The 14472-nt window shown below is 36.1% G+C and overlaps 1 protein-coding gene across 1 annotated transcript; it reads left to right on the top strand.

The window, feature by feature from the left end:
• Positions 1 to 8635: 8635 nt before the first annotated feature.
• LOC131326982 (heavy metal-associated isoprenylated plant protein 35-like) lies at positions 8636 to 10970 on the top strand. Its single transcript, XM_058359925.1, has 3 exons — positions 8636 to 8948; positions 9083 to 9158; positions 9560 to 10970. Exons 1-3 carry the CDS (start codon positions 8889 to 8891, stop codon positions 10573 to 10575), a joined length of 1152 nt encoding a protein of 383 aa, XP_058215908.1. The 5' UTR covers positions 8636 to 8888; the 3' UTR covers positions 10576 to 10970.
• Positions 10971 to 14472: the final 3502 nt, after the last annotated feature.

Here is a 14472-nt window from a genome sequence, read left to right as displayed (position 1 = left end):
AATTAAAAGTGAATGACAAGAATCAAAAGGCAAATAAAGACTTCAGTATTAAAAATCCGAAAGGGTCATCTTGTGATTTAAACCTGAGACTTTAGAGGTTAGCTTCCTTTTAAGATTTAGGTTTGAAATTTTAAGATGCTATCAATTTCTTTTGGGCTAGTCCATATGGAGTTTTGATTCAGTTTTAATTGGGCTCTCCGTAAGTGGACAGTAAAATTGAGTTCCCAGGATTAATCGAGATGCACAAAAACTGACCCAGACACTTAAATTATGAAAAAAAAAGACTTCAGTATTAACCAAACAACCTATTAAACAGGAATGGACAGAGGACAAGAGAATGTCCCTTTTACCATAGCTACTGTACTATCTGATAAGATATTGGAGTATCAACAAATACCAAGCTCGCATTTGTTAGTTTTGCGCTAAATTTTTGTCGGTTATTGATTCGTCTTGATGAGACGAATCAGAAAAGTAATTTTTTTTTTACTTATACCCAAGTATTTTGAAATTTTTTTACTTTTCCGATTCGTCTCGTCATCGTGACGAATCAATAACCCACAAAAATTTGGCGCAAAACTAACAAATGCAAAAAAAATTCAAATAAGGACAAAATTCTCATATTTAAGTTAAGTTCAAAAGAACGCAGCTTGAGCTTTTATGATTTCCCCCTAAGTTGGATAGAATTTATACATTTTTTTTATGGAAAGTCTACAATACACACCCTTTAAAGGGGTGTATCAAATGCATCTTTTTTTATTGTTCATTCATAACATATTAGCGTGTTTCATAACTTTTGTTCTAGAATTTATAATTTTTCAGCAGTACGATTCGTAACATTTTCATTATGATTCATAACATTTTGGTGTATCTCATAACCTTTATACGATTTGTAACTTTTTAGCAATACGATTCGTAATATTTTCTCTATAATTCATAACATTTTTTAGGGTACATATGATACATACCCAAATAAGGTGTGTATGTGTTGTAGTCTTTCCTTTTTTTTATATATCCAAAGAGATGTTTAGTTCTGTTTGTATGTTTTTTTCGAAGATCAATGAGTTCATTGATAGTAAGAAAAATACAACTATGTTATCATCATAAGATAAAAAGCGCCAGCAACGAGTGAAAACCAATAAAAGTCAAAGGAAAAGAACACAGAGTACTGATTCGTAAAATACAAGATACACAAAAATTATGCTATCGCTTGAAGATATAGGCCAGGCCAACAAAAGGCCCAGGGATGCCAATGACGAGCGAAGACCAACAAAATATCTAAAGAACAGAACACAGTGTGGAAAGTGTGTGTGCGGCAAACCAAGAACATAGCAGAAACAAATACAAGAACTACAACAAGTGCATCCAACTACAAATCACATTCGTGAAGAAAATGGCCGTAAGCAAAACCCGAAATAACTCAACGAAGAACAACCGGAACTGAATCCTACGCCAAACAACTTGCCTGAAAAAACATAAAACATAATTAATCATAATCATTGTTTTTGAAGTTGACAACTACTGCTTGGTGCAGTTAGTAAGTCTCTCTGTCTTCCCTTTGTGGAAGGTCTTGGGTTTAAGCCCTACAGGGATAGGTCCTTTGAGGGCTAGGGCTATGGATAGCCTCTCAACTCCTGTGTTAACACTAACACCCCTACTACCCCCCGATCAAAAAAAAATGGCTTGTTTGATTGACATTTTAGTTTAGTTTAGTTTTGGTAGTGGGTGGAGAGAGATAAGCCCTCCGTCCCTAAATGTTTGGCACTTTTGGGAGTTCTAACTTTTAAAGAATAAATATTATTGTATTGTGCAAAAATCAAGTGTCCAATCTTATCCTTCTAGGGTACTTTGAATAGTACTTGAAAATTTGAATTTGAAATTTGGTGTCCAAAAGAAAAGGGTAACATAGGAAATTTACCATATTTTGCTTTTGACTTTTCAAAATGGACAAATAATATGGGACAATAAAAAGCATGAAAGTGCCAAACATTTAGGGACAGAGGGAGTATAAGGTAATGATTGAAGAGAGGGGTGATGATTGAAGAGAAATAGAGCTAGAGAGATGAAAAAGTAATAATTGAAGAAATAGGATAATGATTTTAAAAAAAAAAGAATAATGATTGAAAAACTAAATAAAATGCTTACCAAACACAACAATTGTTTTTGAAGTTTATCTAGTTGACTACTAGTAATCACTGTTTTTGAAATTTGAAGGGCTGCTAGGGTTTGGATTGGGTTGTTTTGGCATGGCCTATGTTTTCTATGGGCCTGCTCATTTGGGTTTGACTTACGATGTCTGTCATTTCTATCATCACCCCTATATTTTATTTATTTTATAACACTTATATTCATTTGTGAGGGGCACTTTTGGAAAATTATCAATTTTTTTTTTCCATTTTTGGAAAAGGATTATCATTTTGGAACAATCTAAAATGGAATAATGGACTTTCAATTTAGAACGGTGGGAGTAATATCTAGGCTTTTAGGCCTTTTAAGATGTTTGAGCTTTAGTTGTTTTAATCTGGGCATTGTGAGGCCCATAAGGTGTATTTGGGCTTTATCCTCAGGTGTTTTGGGCTTGACCCGTTTTTTAGCATCGATTCACTGTCCAACTTTTAGTTGGATTCACTTTCCCCCACCTGATGTACCATATTAAGTTTCCTAATACTCTGTCTGTCTTAATTTACTTGTCTCAATTCTATTCTAATTGGATAAAAAAAATTAGTTATATCTTTAAATTTGTAATGAATTTTATATCCAATACGGATCTTGTTAGATAGATCTCGATTTATTTTATAATACAATATTTTAAAATCACATAAAACATTATAAATTACAAGATACAATTAAATTGAAAAGTGACACGAATTCTAAAAAAAAAACAATTAAATTAGGATGAATTGAGTAATTTTTTTGCCGTTTCAAAAAAAATCATTGTTTTAACATACACAGTAGTACTATCTTTTTCTCATTGTGCTCGCGAAATACAGAAGTTGTAGAAATAGTCCTACGTAATAGTAACCTATAATAATGGTTGCACTGTACTATGATGTAAGCGGAAGGCTTCATGATGTAACCAGAGGTCCCTTTTACTCCTATAAAAGAGGGGGACTCTCCCCGTAATGAAATCCAGGCTAGTCCGAGTAATAATATTCCAGTTACTTATAATCCTGTGTTGTGTTCTCTTTACGATCCTAACCTACTTAGTGTTTGTACCCACTAGAGGGCCCATAAGTTCGCCTTTAAACCCCCAAAATGTCATGATCGGCACTGATCCTTAACCAAAGATGTAATTTGAATAGAACTTTCGTTGGAGGTCGTTTTTTGTGTGTCTAACTAAACATTAGCATTTGGGGCAATGCATAGCAAAGGGAGAGAGAGCTGCCCACTGCCATCAATGCACGATAAACATGAAGTTGGCCCCCCTAAAATCTGGGCTGATAATATATGCATTAAAATACATCTGTGTAATTTGAAGCCATTGCTATTAAGTACATAATTTAGTGCAAATACTTGTCAAAAGTAGTACTAGTTGCCATTGATTTCTATATTCCAAATTAGTTGTACCTACCACTAGGTGTTACACCATAATTAAATTAGTAGTACAAATTATTAAATGCTTTTTGCATAATCAAGCCCAGCCCCACTAGTTGAGGAAGTGCCTTAATACAAGAAACAAACCCTCGTATGTAAGTTTCCTAGCTATCTCAGTTGCAAATATTTTTTTCAAAAAAAAACACATGCCTAATTAATGAATTACAAATATAATTATACATGATGTGTCTCTGAAAAACTCGACAGCTGGTAAGCAATATGTTTCTAGTTTTTGTTAGGCCCCACGCTCTGCTAAGGTTATTATTTTTTAAGTATACTTATTTTTCGCTAATTTACGAGACATGTCATTCTCTCAAAATACATCACCTTTAATTCAAAAAATAAGTATGGTTGTAGCCTTATTTTGTTCTTTGTGGTAATTCTTTTCATTGCATGTTTTCTTACTCACATTTATCAAGTTTTTCTACCCCTAAAATACCCTTATTCTCGATTAAACACCACCATAGGCCGCCACCCTAGCCCTCCTCCGTTTTGGCATATAACCAAATCTCTTGATCGGAGAATATTATCACATGTGGTCCAGTCTCCCTGAAACCAGATCTAATGGTTTGCTTGTTAGTTGTTATTCATTTTTCGGCTACTAAACTTGCTTGTTGTTTATGCTGGTTAACAATATTTAGCCCATTTTCTATTTGCATAAGGAGTGAATTAAAATATTCTGGGATATTTTCCAACGTAACAATTGCATGAGTTAACTCCGTAATAGAAATCATCTCTTCTAGATCTTTGAACATGAAGAAAACGTACAGATCGATGAGGCTCATACACATTTATAGTACTGGAAGATCTTTCACAAAATGTTCTATGCATGGTTCCTGATCTTTCTCTATTGCTTTAGTTAGTTAACCCCTCATTCCGCTAATGTTCTTATATATGTTTCAAGTACTTATTTCCCACTTTACGTACGAGACATGTCAATCTCTCACAATACATCACTTTTAATTCAAAAAACAAATAGTACTTATTTGAAATTTCAGTCAGTAGAACGGGGCTTAACTTTAATTCGTTCTTGCGCTTGTTTCCTAGTGAGGCTTGCTAGATAGTAGTGGGTATTGTTTCTTCAATTTCTTTGGTTGGTTTTGGTTAGGCTTGTAATGTTGGTTCCTATGCAGGTTGCATGTTGCTCTTATTTTTGTTGAATGCTCGTTCGCTCCTGGGGATAGTTGCTTTAATAAATTTATGTTACAAAAAAAATCAAACAATTGATGTCAAAAAGTCGCAAAATAGTACAATAGTAATGTTGTTGCAATGATTTTGTTTCTCCTTTTTCCTTTGCCGATAAGAGAAATGATTTTGTTGCTTTTGGGCCACAATCTCTTGCCCACACCATTGGTTTAACGCACATTCGTTAGGCTTGCGTGACATATTTCACAAATTTAGCAGAGCCAAAAATGCTATCAAATTTTTAAAAAAATTTATTTTTTGATTTTTTGTGCAGCAATTTTGACTCACTAAAAGACTAGTACTATCAATTTACCAACAAAACATATCAAAGTACAAATTTAATAGTCAAGACTCAATAGTCAATGTAGCAATAAAGTGACAATCATTCTACTACCACACTCATTTACACATTCAATTACACACCCATACTCATAACGAGGGTGGAGCCCGCACACACTACACACCCAGTGTGTGTGGGCCCCACCCTTGTTATGAGCGTGTGTGTGTGATTAGATGTGTAAATGAGTGTGGTGTTAGAATTTTCCATAAGGTGATCGAGGAGGAAGTAGTATTAGGTACTGTCACATCATTTCAAGTTTTGTTTTGGTAAATTTCACTGACCTCCGCTGAGGTTTCTGAAATCTTAGTGACCTCCCTAATTTTGCTAACATTAACAAAGGTCCCCCTTATGTTACCGGTTGTTACATATGCTAACAGAAGTTGCTGATGATGTCATATTATGTGCTTTGAACTGCCAAAAATGCCCTTTGACCTCTCTAAATCTTCTAAACCCACGTGTTCTCTTCCACCCATATTACAATCCAGATTCTAATTTTGTCGCAATGAAATCCACTTATTTTGGATATTAGATAGAAAGCATATGAATCTATCAATTATTCTATTTCAAATGCAAATATTTAATTGAAAATATTTATAATAATGACTATATTAATAAGCTCAAAATAGAAAAACAACAACAAATTCTTTAGTTACTTTGTAAAATAAACTAAGGTGTGGCTTGGCATAATAATTCTTTTGGATTTTTTTGGGTCTTCGTTCAAATATTTTTTTGCCTTAGTAGTTTTGCGTCAATTTTTGATGGATTTTTTATTCATTTCAACAAGAGAAACATAAAATGTAAAAAATTATGATCAAAACCTTTTAAAAGTTGACTAAGGACATAAACAATGCAAAATATTTTTTAGTAGTATCATGTTTTGTTATTCTAATTCTTTCAATTTTGGTTCCTATTTTTAAATTTTTTTATTTCTTTGCTCGATATAAATTAATAATCTAAAAAAATTGAATGCAAAACTAAAATGTTTTAAACCCCAAGGAGTTAGCCTGGTGGTCAAGATTTGAGACTTAGGAGTTTGCTCATTTCTAGAGTCTCAAGTTTGAAATCTCTCAAGTGCAATCAACTATTTTCGGACCACCCATTTCTACCTTTAGTTGGGCTCCTCGCAAATGGGTGGTAGGATTCGGCCCCCAGAATTATTCGAAGTGAGCTTAAGTTAGCCCGAACACTTTAGTTATTTAAAAAAATCTAAAATGTCTGAAATAAGAAATTCTAGAATATGAACTTATTGTATTGAGCATATCTATCCATTTTTCTTGTTCAATACAAACAATGAGCTCTCAAAACCTCTAACTATCACCACCCAATGCCCCATCGTCAAAATTGCCCAAAACCGCCGCACCCAATTTTGCCACAGCGCAACCAATTTTTATCCTTATTTTACCAATTTTGCATGCTGCTCACTCCATTCTCCGAAAAAGAATAATTCGCCCGATTTATATAAAAATATGTTTATGTTTAGTTTATTCGAGTAGTAATTGCGTATGCAAAATAAGAGCACAATTGGATTAAAAAGTTGGGAGTAACTTTTCTTTTCTCTATTCAAATAATTTTTTACATTTATTAGTTTTGCGTCAATTTTTTTGTGACTTATTGATTCGTCTCGGCGAAAAGAATAAAAAAAGTATAAACTTTTAATCTCAACTCATAATTTTCTTTAAAAAGAGTAAAAAAAAAAAAGTCAAAAAAACTGGCTGTGTTCGTTTCCCATTTTAGTTTTGTTTTCTAATCATAACCCCATTTATCCAATTATTACTTTTTCATCTCTCTCCAATCATTATCTCTCTCTTCAAGCATTACATTATTTCTCTCTTCACTCACTACCAAAACTAAACTGTCTTTTTGACTTACTTTTTTTATATCTTAGAAAAATTAAGACTTCCGATCAATTTTGTTTTTACTTTTTTGATTCCTCTAGACGAAATGAAGCAATAAGTCAAAAATTTGAAGCGAAACTAATAAATGCGATTTTTTTAATAAAGACAAAAAAAAGTCCCTCTTGACTCTTTTTTCCAAACCCACCCAAGTGAGATTTAATTATTTCTCTCCCATTATGTTCTTTGCTTATGCCGGCATCCAAATTGGCAATTTCCATTGGATTTCTCTACAAAGGGAAAGAATTATTCAGTAGAGGGCAAATGGAGATACAAGTAGAGGGCATATATGTCATTTTTTCACAATAGTTAACGCCATTTAAGGTTAAGTTAACGGAAGGGGGAATCTTGACAATGTCAGCAAACGTAAGGGAGGTCAGTGACATTTCAGAAACCTTAGGGGAGGTTTCTATTTGTATCAGCAACCTCAGGGGAGGTCAGTGAAATTTACCCTTTTTTATCGGCATCATTTCAAGTAAATCGAGAGATTATTCAGTGCAAGTGGTGCCCCAAGCCTCTCTCCACCACATATTATTGTAGGGTTCTCATACTTAATTTCGGATTTTATAAAAATGTGTAGTTGAGGAGAGGCCTTAGGCACCACGTGTGCTCCTATGGGTGCTCCAAGGGCATTAAATAATTTTTCAAGTTAGGCCCCGTTCCAAAAAGGGAAGTAAATACTTATTTTTTGAAATTAAAGATGATATATTATGAGAAAATGAGTTATCTCATAAAGCGAGAAATAAGTAATTAAAAAACAAAATTTTAGCAGAATGGAGCCTTAACTCTACTCCATAATTATGTAGGAAGTATATGGATCATGATCGAAAAAATTATTCCAAGAACTTTGGACAGTGTCATGTGGTATCCTAAAATCTTTATCCATCACATACTCCATTTTGTGGTGTCGAGTGTTAAGTAAATGGAACCCAAAGAAATGTACTGTGAAAACTGAAAAAGAGATCATATCGGGGCACTACCGACGATGTGCAAGACCTCTCAATATTGGAGGGAGGGGGGCTGCTGTCCCCTTGTCCCAGCATGCTGCTGCATTTTATTTTGGGTTCATTTCGGTCTCGATCCGATAATCTGAATCGTTCACTTTATAGAGCTCGTCGAGTAGAATAATTATGCAAAAAATTAGCTTAATTAGATATCATTAAGTACCTGATCGGAACCTTTTTAAGAATGGATCCGAAACACTGGATCAAATCCATTGTAACCCATGGACTGAGAGTTATATGGGCTCTGATCAGGTATTTAATGATATCCAATTAAGCTGATTAGTTGTTCTACTCGACGAGTTCTACAAAGTGAACGATTCAGATTATCGGAACGAGATTGAGGTGAGCCCCAAAATTGGGGCAGCAGCACGCTGCTATCCCCAACAGGACAGCAGCCCCCGCGTCCCTCAATATTTGGTGGAAAAAGGATAGGTGCACAGTGCACTACGTGGCGTTGCACCGAAGGCACTGAATGATCTCTCGTTCAAAAGAATCAAGTAACAAAGGGAAAAGAAAAAAAAGAAAACAAAGTAGGATTGCAGTGTAAAGCAGCATCGAGTTTTTAAAAATTCTGAAAAGAGAATGTACTCCCCCCTCCCCCCCCATTATTTTAATTTCTTTTCATTCACGCCATACCAGAAAGGACCTTCCCCTGCACTGGAGTTCTATACTATTACCCCCTACTACTCCCCCTATTCACTTCTACTCCTCCTCTCACTCCTGTCCTGCCCTACAGGATTTTTCAAAGACATCACTCTCTCTCTCTCTCTCTCTCTCTCTTAAAGGCATCTCATCCTTCCTTCTTTCTTTAAACACTACTTCCTCCACTCACCATTCTCTGTCTCTCTAACAGAGTCCGTCTTCCTCCTCCTCCTTATGGCGACCGAACCACCAGCGACGGCAGAAGAGCCCGCAGAACAACCCCTCACGTACAAGGTAAACCCTTCTATCCCGTCACCACTCACCATTTACTAAGCCTTTTTAGTACTAATTAAATTAAACGAAGACCTTGCATGCATGTACTCACTATATATATCCCTTTGTTGCTTCAATTTTTTTCCCCTGATCAGACCCATGTCTTGAAAGTCTCCATCCACTGCGAAGGCTGCAAACGGAAAGTCAAGAAAGTCCTCCTTTCCATTGAAGGTACGTACCCATTCAAACCCTAATCCTCTCTCAGTAGAAATATACTGTAAACACCTATATATACGTACATACATGCATCTGCAGCTGCAGCTGCAGATAGATAGGGATTTCATGTTTTTACATCTATCTTTCAGTTCAAATACTTTCATAGTATCTCGAGGGACGTGGTTTCAATAGCACTTCATTGAACTACGGAAGCAGTAGTCGCATTTCAACCGTTCATATATGGCCAAGGAGCCATATTTACTACCACTATCTATACTTTTTAATGGTCGAGATTGCGCGGACTGCTCTCTGCAGATGAAACCTAATCTTTTCACAAAATTCCTCATGTGGGTTTTCTCTTTTACTGTAATATTTACTTCTCATGCATCTCATCTTTCCTTGTTCATCATCTCCAGGTGTTTACAAAGCGGACATCGACGCAAAGCAGCAAAAAGTCACGGTCACGGGCAACGTCGAAGCGGACGCTCTCCTCAAGAAATTGATCAAATCCAATAAACACGCGGAGCTATGGCCCCAACCCCCCCAGCGGAAAGAGAAGAAACAGAAAAAATCCAAGAAGAAAGAGAAACAGACCGACCCAGATAGCAGTCACGACGAAGATGCCCCCGGCGGCGGCCCTGAACCGGACAAACCACCGGTGAAAGCAGAAGTCGTCCATGAACCTGCTAAAATTAGCGGCGGCGGTGGCGGTGTTCCGGTTAAAGTTAGCGGCGGCGCGGTCAGATTTAGTGAAGTTGAGGCTAAAAACAGTGTCGTAGGCGGCGGACAGGTGGTGGGTGGTGCGGTCAAATTTAGCGACGTTGGGGCTAAAACTGGCAGTGGTGGAAATGTGGTGGAGGTGAAAGTAGAAGGGAAGAAGCCGGAGACGGGTCCAGCCGGTAGCCAGTCACCGGCTGCGGAGAAAAAGGGAGGTGGTGGTGAGAGTGATGATTGCACTGAGAAAAGCGGTGGCAATGGCAGTAATGGTAAAAAGAAGAAAAAGAAGGGGCAAAAGGTGGTGTTCGAGGGGGAACCATCAAGTGGTGGTGCAGCGGCAAGCACAATGCCACCACCGAATCATTACGGTGGTGGGCCACCCCAAGTTCATCTCAGCCCTCCAAGTCACCACGGGCATCAATACCCCCCACCACCGCATCATTACTTTGCCCCACCACAGCCACATCAACCTGTGTACGCAGTGAGTTACAACACGGCGCATCCAACCAGCAGCTACACGACGTCATATTATACGTCACCGCAACCGCACTCATACGCATACGCGTACTCGCGTCCGGAAACGGAACCTCAGCCGCCGGATTTCGAGTCGTATCCGAGGCAGCTGCCGTTAGATTCCGATTCGTATCCGCGGCAGCCGTTAGATTCGTTTGAGTTGTTTAGTGATGAGAACCCAAATGGGTGCTCAATCATGTGATCGCGGGGATAATTGTGATGATAATGAGTTGATATTGAGAGCTTATACTCCTTGTATGAGAATCATGGGGATACTTTCGTAACGTGTGTGTAAATGGGTATGTACTTCTAGTTATAACGAACAAAGCTATCGATATAACTAAGAATCTAATTGTGTTCGGAGTCATTTGAAGCGTGAATCCAGTATCGATCGGCTCTGAATACATGTATCCGCAACCTTGTTTTGAAGTAAATCATGTGAGGGGGATAATTGTGATGATAATGAGAGCTCATACTTCTTGTATGAGAACTATGGGGATACTTTTGTAATGTGTATGTAAATGTGAATGTACTCCTTGTTATATTAACGGACAAATTTATCTATGCAACATTAAAACCCGACTGGGAATTCAATTGTGTTGTTCGGAGTCGTTCGATGCATGAATTCTGTATTAATCGGCTCTGAATATTAGTTAGTATCCGCAGTTTTGTTTTGAAGTTGTGTTCGTGAATTTTTTTTTGGAGAAAAGTTAAGGGGGAAATGAGAAAGGTTTTGGGGGGATTTTAGTGGTTGCAATTGCTTATTTTATTTTAGGTAATTCCCATGCGCGGTTGGTCTAAAATAGAGTTGCCTCGTTTTTTTCATTCATAAAAAAAGAGCTACCTCACTCCCAAGTCCCAAGGCCGCCTCCAACCGAAAGAAACTTGAAAATAATTACTAAAAAGTAAGTCAATTTTAAAAAGTGAAATTAGTGGAATTTAACATGCAAAACTTTTACTAAAATTATAGTAATATTTATGTGTAAAGGATTAGTGGGTAGTTTTAGTTTGAAAGTCTAACCGTCTTATCCTGTTTCATAAGCACAACATACTCTCCTATCATTGAGGAAAGCAAGAAACGATATTATCAACAATTCAATTCTTATTATTGAGGAAATGGTTGATCTTATCAAATTAAGAGTGGCTTTTTGGGTTAAAGGGAGATGTAATCTTACAATCTATTCTGTTGAAGACTTCAGAAGTCATTTGGATGACATTAGAAAGCATAAAATCTGAGTCCTTTTGTATTTGTCTTTTTTGTTTTTTTTCCCAACTCTTGGTTGGTCTTTTCTTGTTCTTTTTTTGTTTGATTGGTTTTTCATTTCAATGATACTTGTCCTATTCTTCTCGATGTACCCATTATAAGGTTTCTAATATATCTTCTTTGTATATCAAAAAAAAAACACTCTCTCCTACTACAAGGTAAAAATAATAAAATACCCCTAAACTTCTATCTTGTTGTTTCATAAGCACTCAAAACTTTAAAGAAATCCAATTGTAGACATCCAAATTTGTTAAACATTTCCAATTAGGATTGTTTCACAAGCAATCAAACTTAAAGAAATTCAAGTAGACATCCAAATTTGTTAAACATTTCAATTAGGCCCACAACGTCAAAGTCTGTCAAATTACAAACACACCTGTGCTAAAATTGTCCATTTGGTTGACACATGGCGCCACATGCATTATCATGACTACATTTTGATGACATTGATAGTCTCTCATAATTTACGACACTTGAAGATTTCTCTCTTTTTCTCTCTCTGTATATGCATATACATCTATGGGAGGAGTAATTTACAGAGAAACAGCAAATCAGTTTGCAGCAACAACCAATCGTGATCATCCAAAAAATATTATAAGATGGTTGCGATTGATTCCTGTAATATAAATACTTGTTTACAGCTGTTCTGTAAATAAAATTTTTTCATACACCTATATCAAACCACCAAGCTTCGCCATCCACCTCCCCCTCTTCCGTCATAGCCATCACCCCTCGCTCTCCTTTAAGCATTGTCACCAATTGTTAACTCATCACACACGATGACTCGAATGGCGCATAACACTGTGTTGTGCGCCACTCGCATAACACCATCTCTCAATCGGACCATACGATTTTAATTGGCTACTCTAGTAAATAGTGTAATTGAGGACTATATATGTTCGTTTTTGGAATTTTGAATTTGGGATTTTTCTTTTTGCATACGGTCTTCAATAAATTTTTTCTCAATTATTATTTTAATTTCTCTATTTCTCTCCACTCATTACTTAAAATTTCTAAACGAATACGGTACTTCAAGTGCCGTAAATTAGTTCCGAAAAAAAAAAATGCTCAACATAGAACCGGGGGCACATTGACTGACCAAAAGCATTAAAGAAAAATTTGACCCCTGACTCATGATTCAAAGTGGCAATCAGACTCATGACCATTTTTACAGGTGTCGAAATCCTAATCTTCCATTTGGATTAGTGAAAAAGTTGTACTCCTCCACAGTGTTAGCTTAGCTAGCTAGCTCTGGCAATGCTTTGGTTGGTTTTTCCCGTTGGGTGTAATGTGTGAATCCTCTGTTGGTTTTGCTTGTAGGACCCTGTAAAAAAAACGAAAGAAAGTCCTTCATCACACCTCCCATTAATTTCTGATGTGTAAAGTGGGTTTTACGTGGTGTAGCAAGCAGATCTTGTTCCTGGTGTGTCTCCTTTCTGAAAGCTATTGGAGTAATAAAATTTCCTCCTTTATATCAAAAGTTCCAAACTTTATTTTATTTAGTGTTGTGGGTTTGATGTGTTTTTTGTCGTTTGCATTTGTACCCATTCCAACCTAATAAAACTTCCTAATCCCTTGGTTTTGGGACCAAACCTGGCTTTGAAGAGTGTGATTGATGGGCTGTCTCTCTGGCAGCCTTGTTTCCTTTACAGTGTCTTTATACTTTAATTAAATTTTCAATTTTCCATATTTTGTTCCTCTTTTTCACAGTGAGATGTTTGGGGTCCCACTATTTTAGCTAAAGCAAGTTTTGACAGGAAAGAACCGTTAACAGGTTCTTTACGGCAACAATTAATCGCGAATTGTCCAAAAGTATTTTTGACGGTTTGAATTTCAATGAAATTTTTTCGAATTTTTTTTTTGTTTTCTAGAAAAAGTTTTTAAAAAATTTGAATCGTCCAAAATACTTTGAACGGGTGAGATTTACATCCGTAAACTCATTTTTTCCGAAAACTTTTGTGAAGATGATATTCTCGTTTCGACAGTAGTATAAGATGTATTTGAAGGGGGATTTTGCTCACGCGCCTGCATTTGCGTTATGTGGTTCAAAGTGACGGTATGGTTATTAAGAATACTACATACTATCAACGATTATGATAGTATGCAAATTTACGTATAAAAACGACGACAAGTCGACAACTGTCAACGGATGGATATATGTAACATAAGCGTGAACAACATTGTGAGCCACCCGAAGTAGGTACAACTCAAGAAAATCTCATAATGCAAAGAGTTATGAATTTTTGTTTTGACAAATATTGATTCAATGGCAAGTGGAGTAGAGTGCACTTAGTGCCTCCCTTATACTCCCATACATGTGGGAAAAATTCGATTCCCATAAGCACTCATCCTCCTTTTAAGTCCCCTAGTATTAATAGATTAGGTTTAACGAATGATTAAAAAAAAAAAATTGATTCAATGACATAATGGCCAAATGTATGTATTTATTGCGGATGGGTATTGGGGAGATCCTGTTCTATCCCAACTGGCTCCGTTCACGTTAGTGATTAATTTATGCACCATAATTTTTTGGTTTTGTCCTTATTCAATTTTTTTTTTGTGTTTGTTAGTTTTACGCTAAACTTTTATGTGATATAGATGAGTAAGGACCAGAGGAATCGGAAAAGTAAAAAAAAAATTGACTTTTATACAAATATTTTGGAAAATATCCAAAGATAAGCTCAAAAAGTTAGTTTTTGACTTTTATAAGTTAATTTTGACTTTATAAATCAAAAGCTCAAAAAAAATTGACTTTTATACAAGTATTTTTTTTTGACGTTTGGATTAATTAAGCAAATTCTCTAGAAATAATTTATTTTGGAAATATTCTAAAGT

Source organism: Rhododendron vialii, chromosome 5a (assembly GCF_030253575.1).
Source record: "Rhododendron vialii isolate Sample 1 chromosome 5a, ASM3025357v1".
NCBI classification, from domain to species: Eukaryota; Viridiplantae; Streptophyta; class Magnoliopsida; order Ericales; family Ericaceae; genus Rhododendron; species Rhododendron vialii.
This window is presented reverse-complemented; position numbering and strand designations above follow the sequence as displayed.

What these genes read in the sequence shown, in the direction of transcription:
- LOC131326982 (XM_058359925.1), top strand. Translation starts at nt 8,889, where the DNA reads ATGGCGACCGAACCACCAGCGACGGCAGAAGAGCCCGCAGAACAACCC. An exon ending in AACAACCCCTCACGTACAAG is followed by an intron (nt 8,949 to 9,082) that starts GTAAACCCTTCT and finishes TCCCCTGATCAG; the next exon opens with ACCCATGTCTTGAAAGTCTC. An exon ending in AGTCCTCCTTTCCATTGAAG is followed by an intron (nt 9,159 to 9,559) that starts GTACGTACCCAT and finishes CATCATCTCCAG; the next exon opens with GTGTTTACAAAGCGGACATC.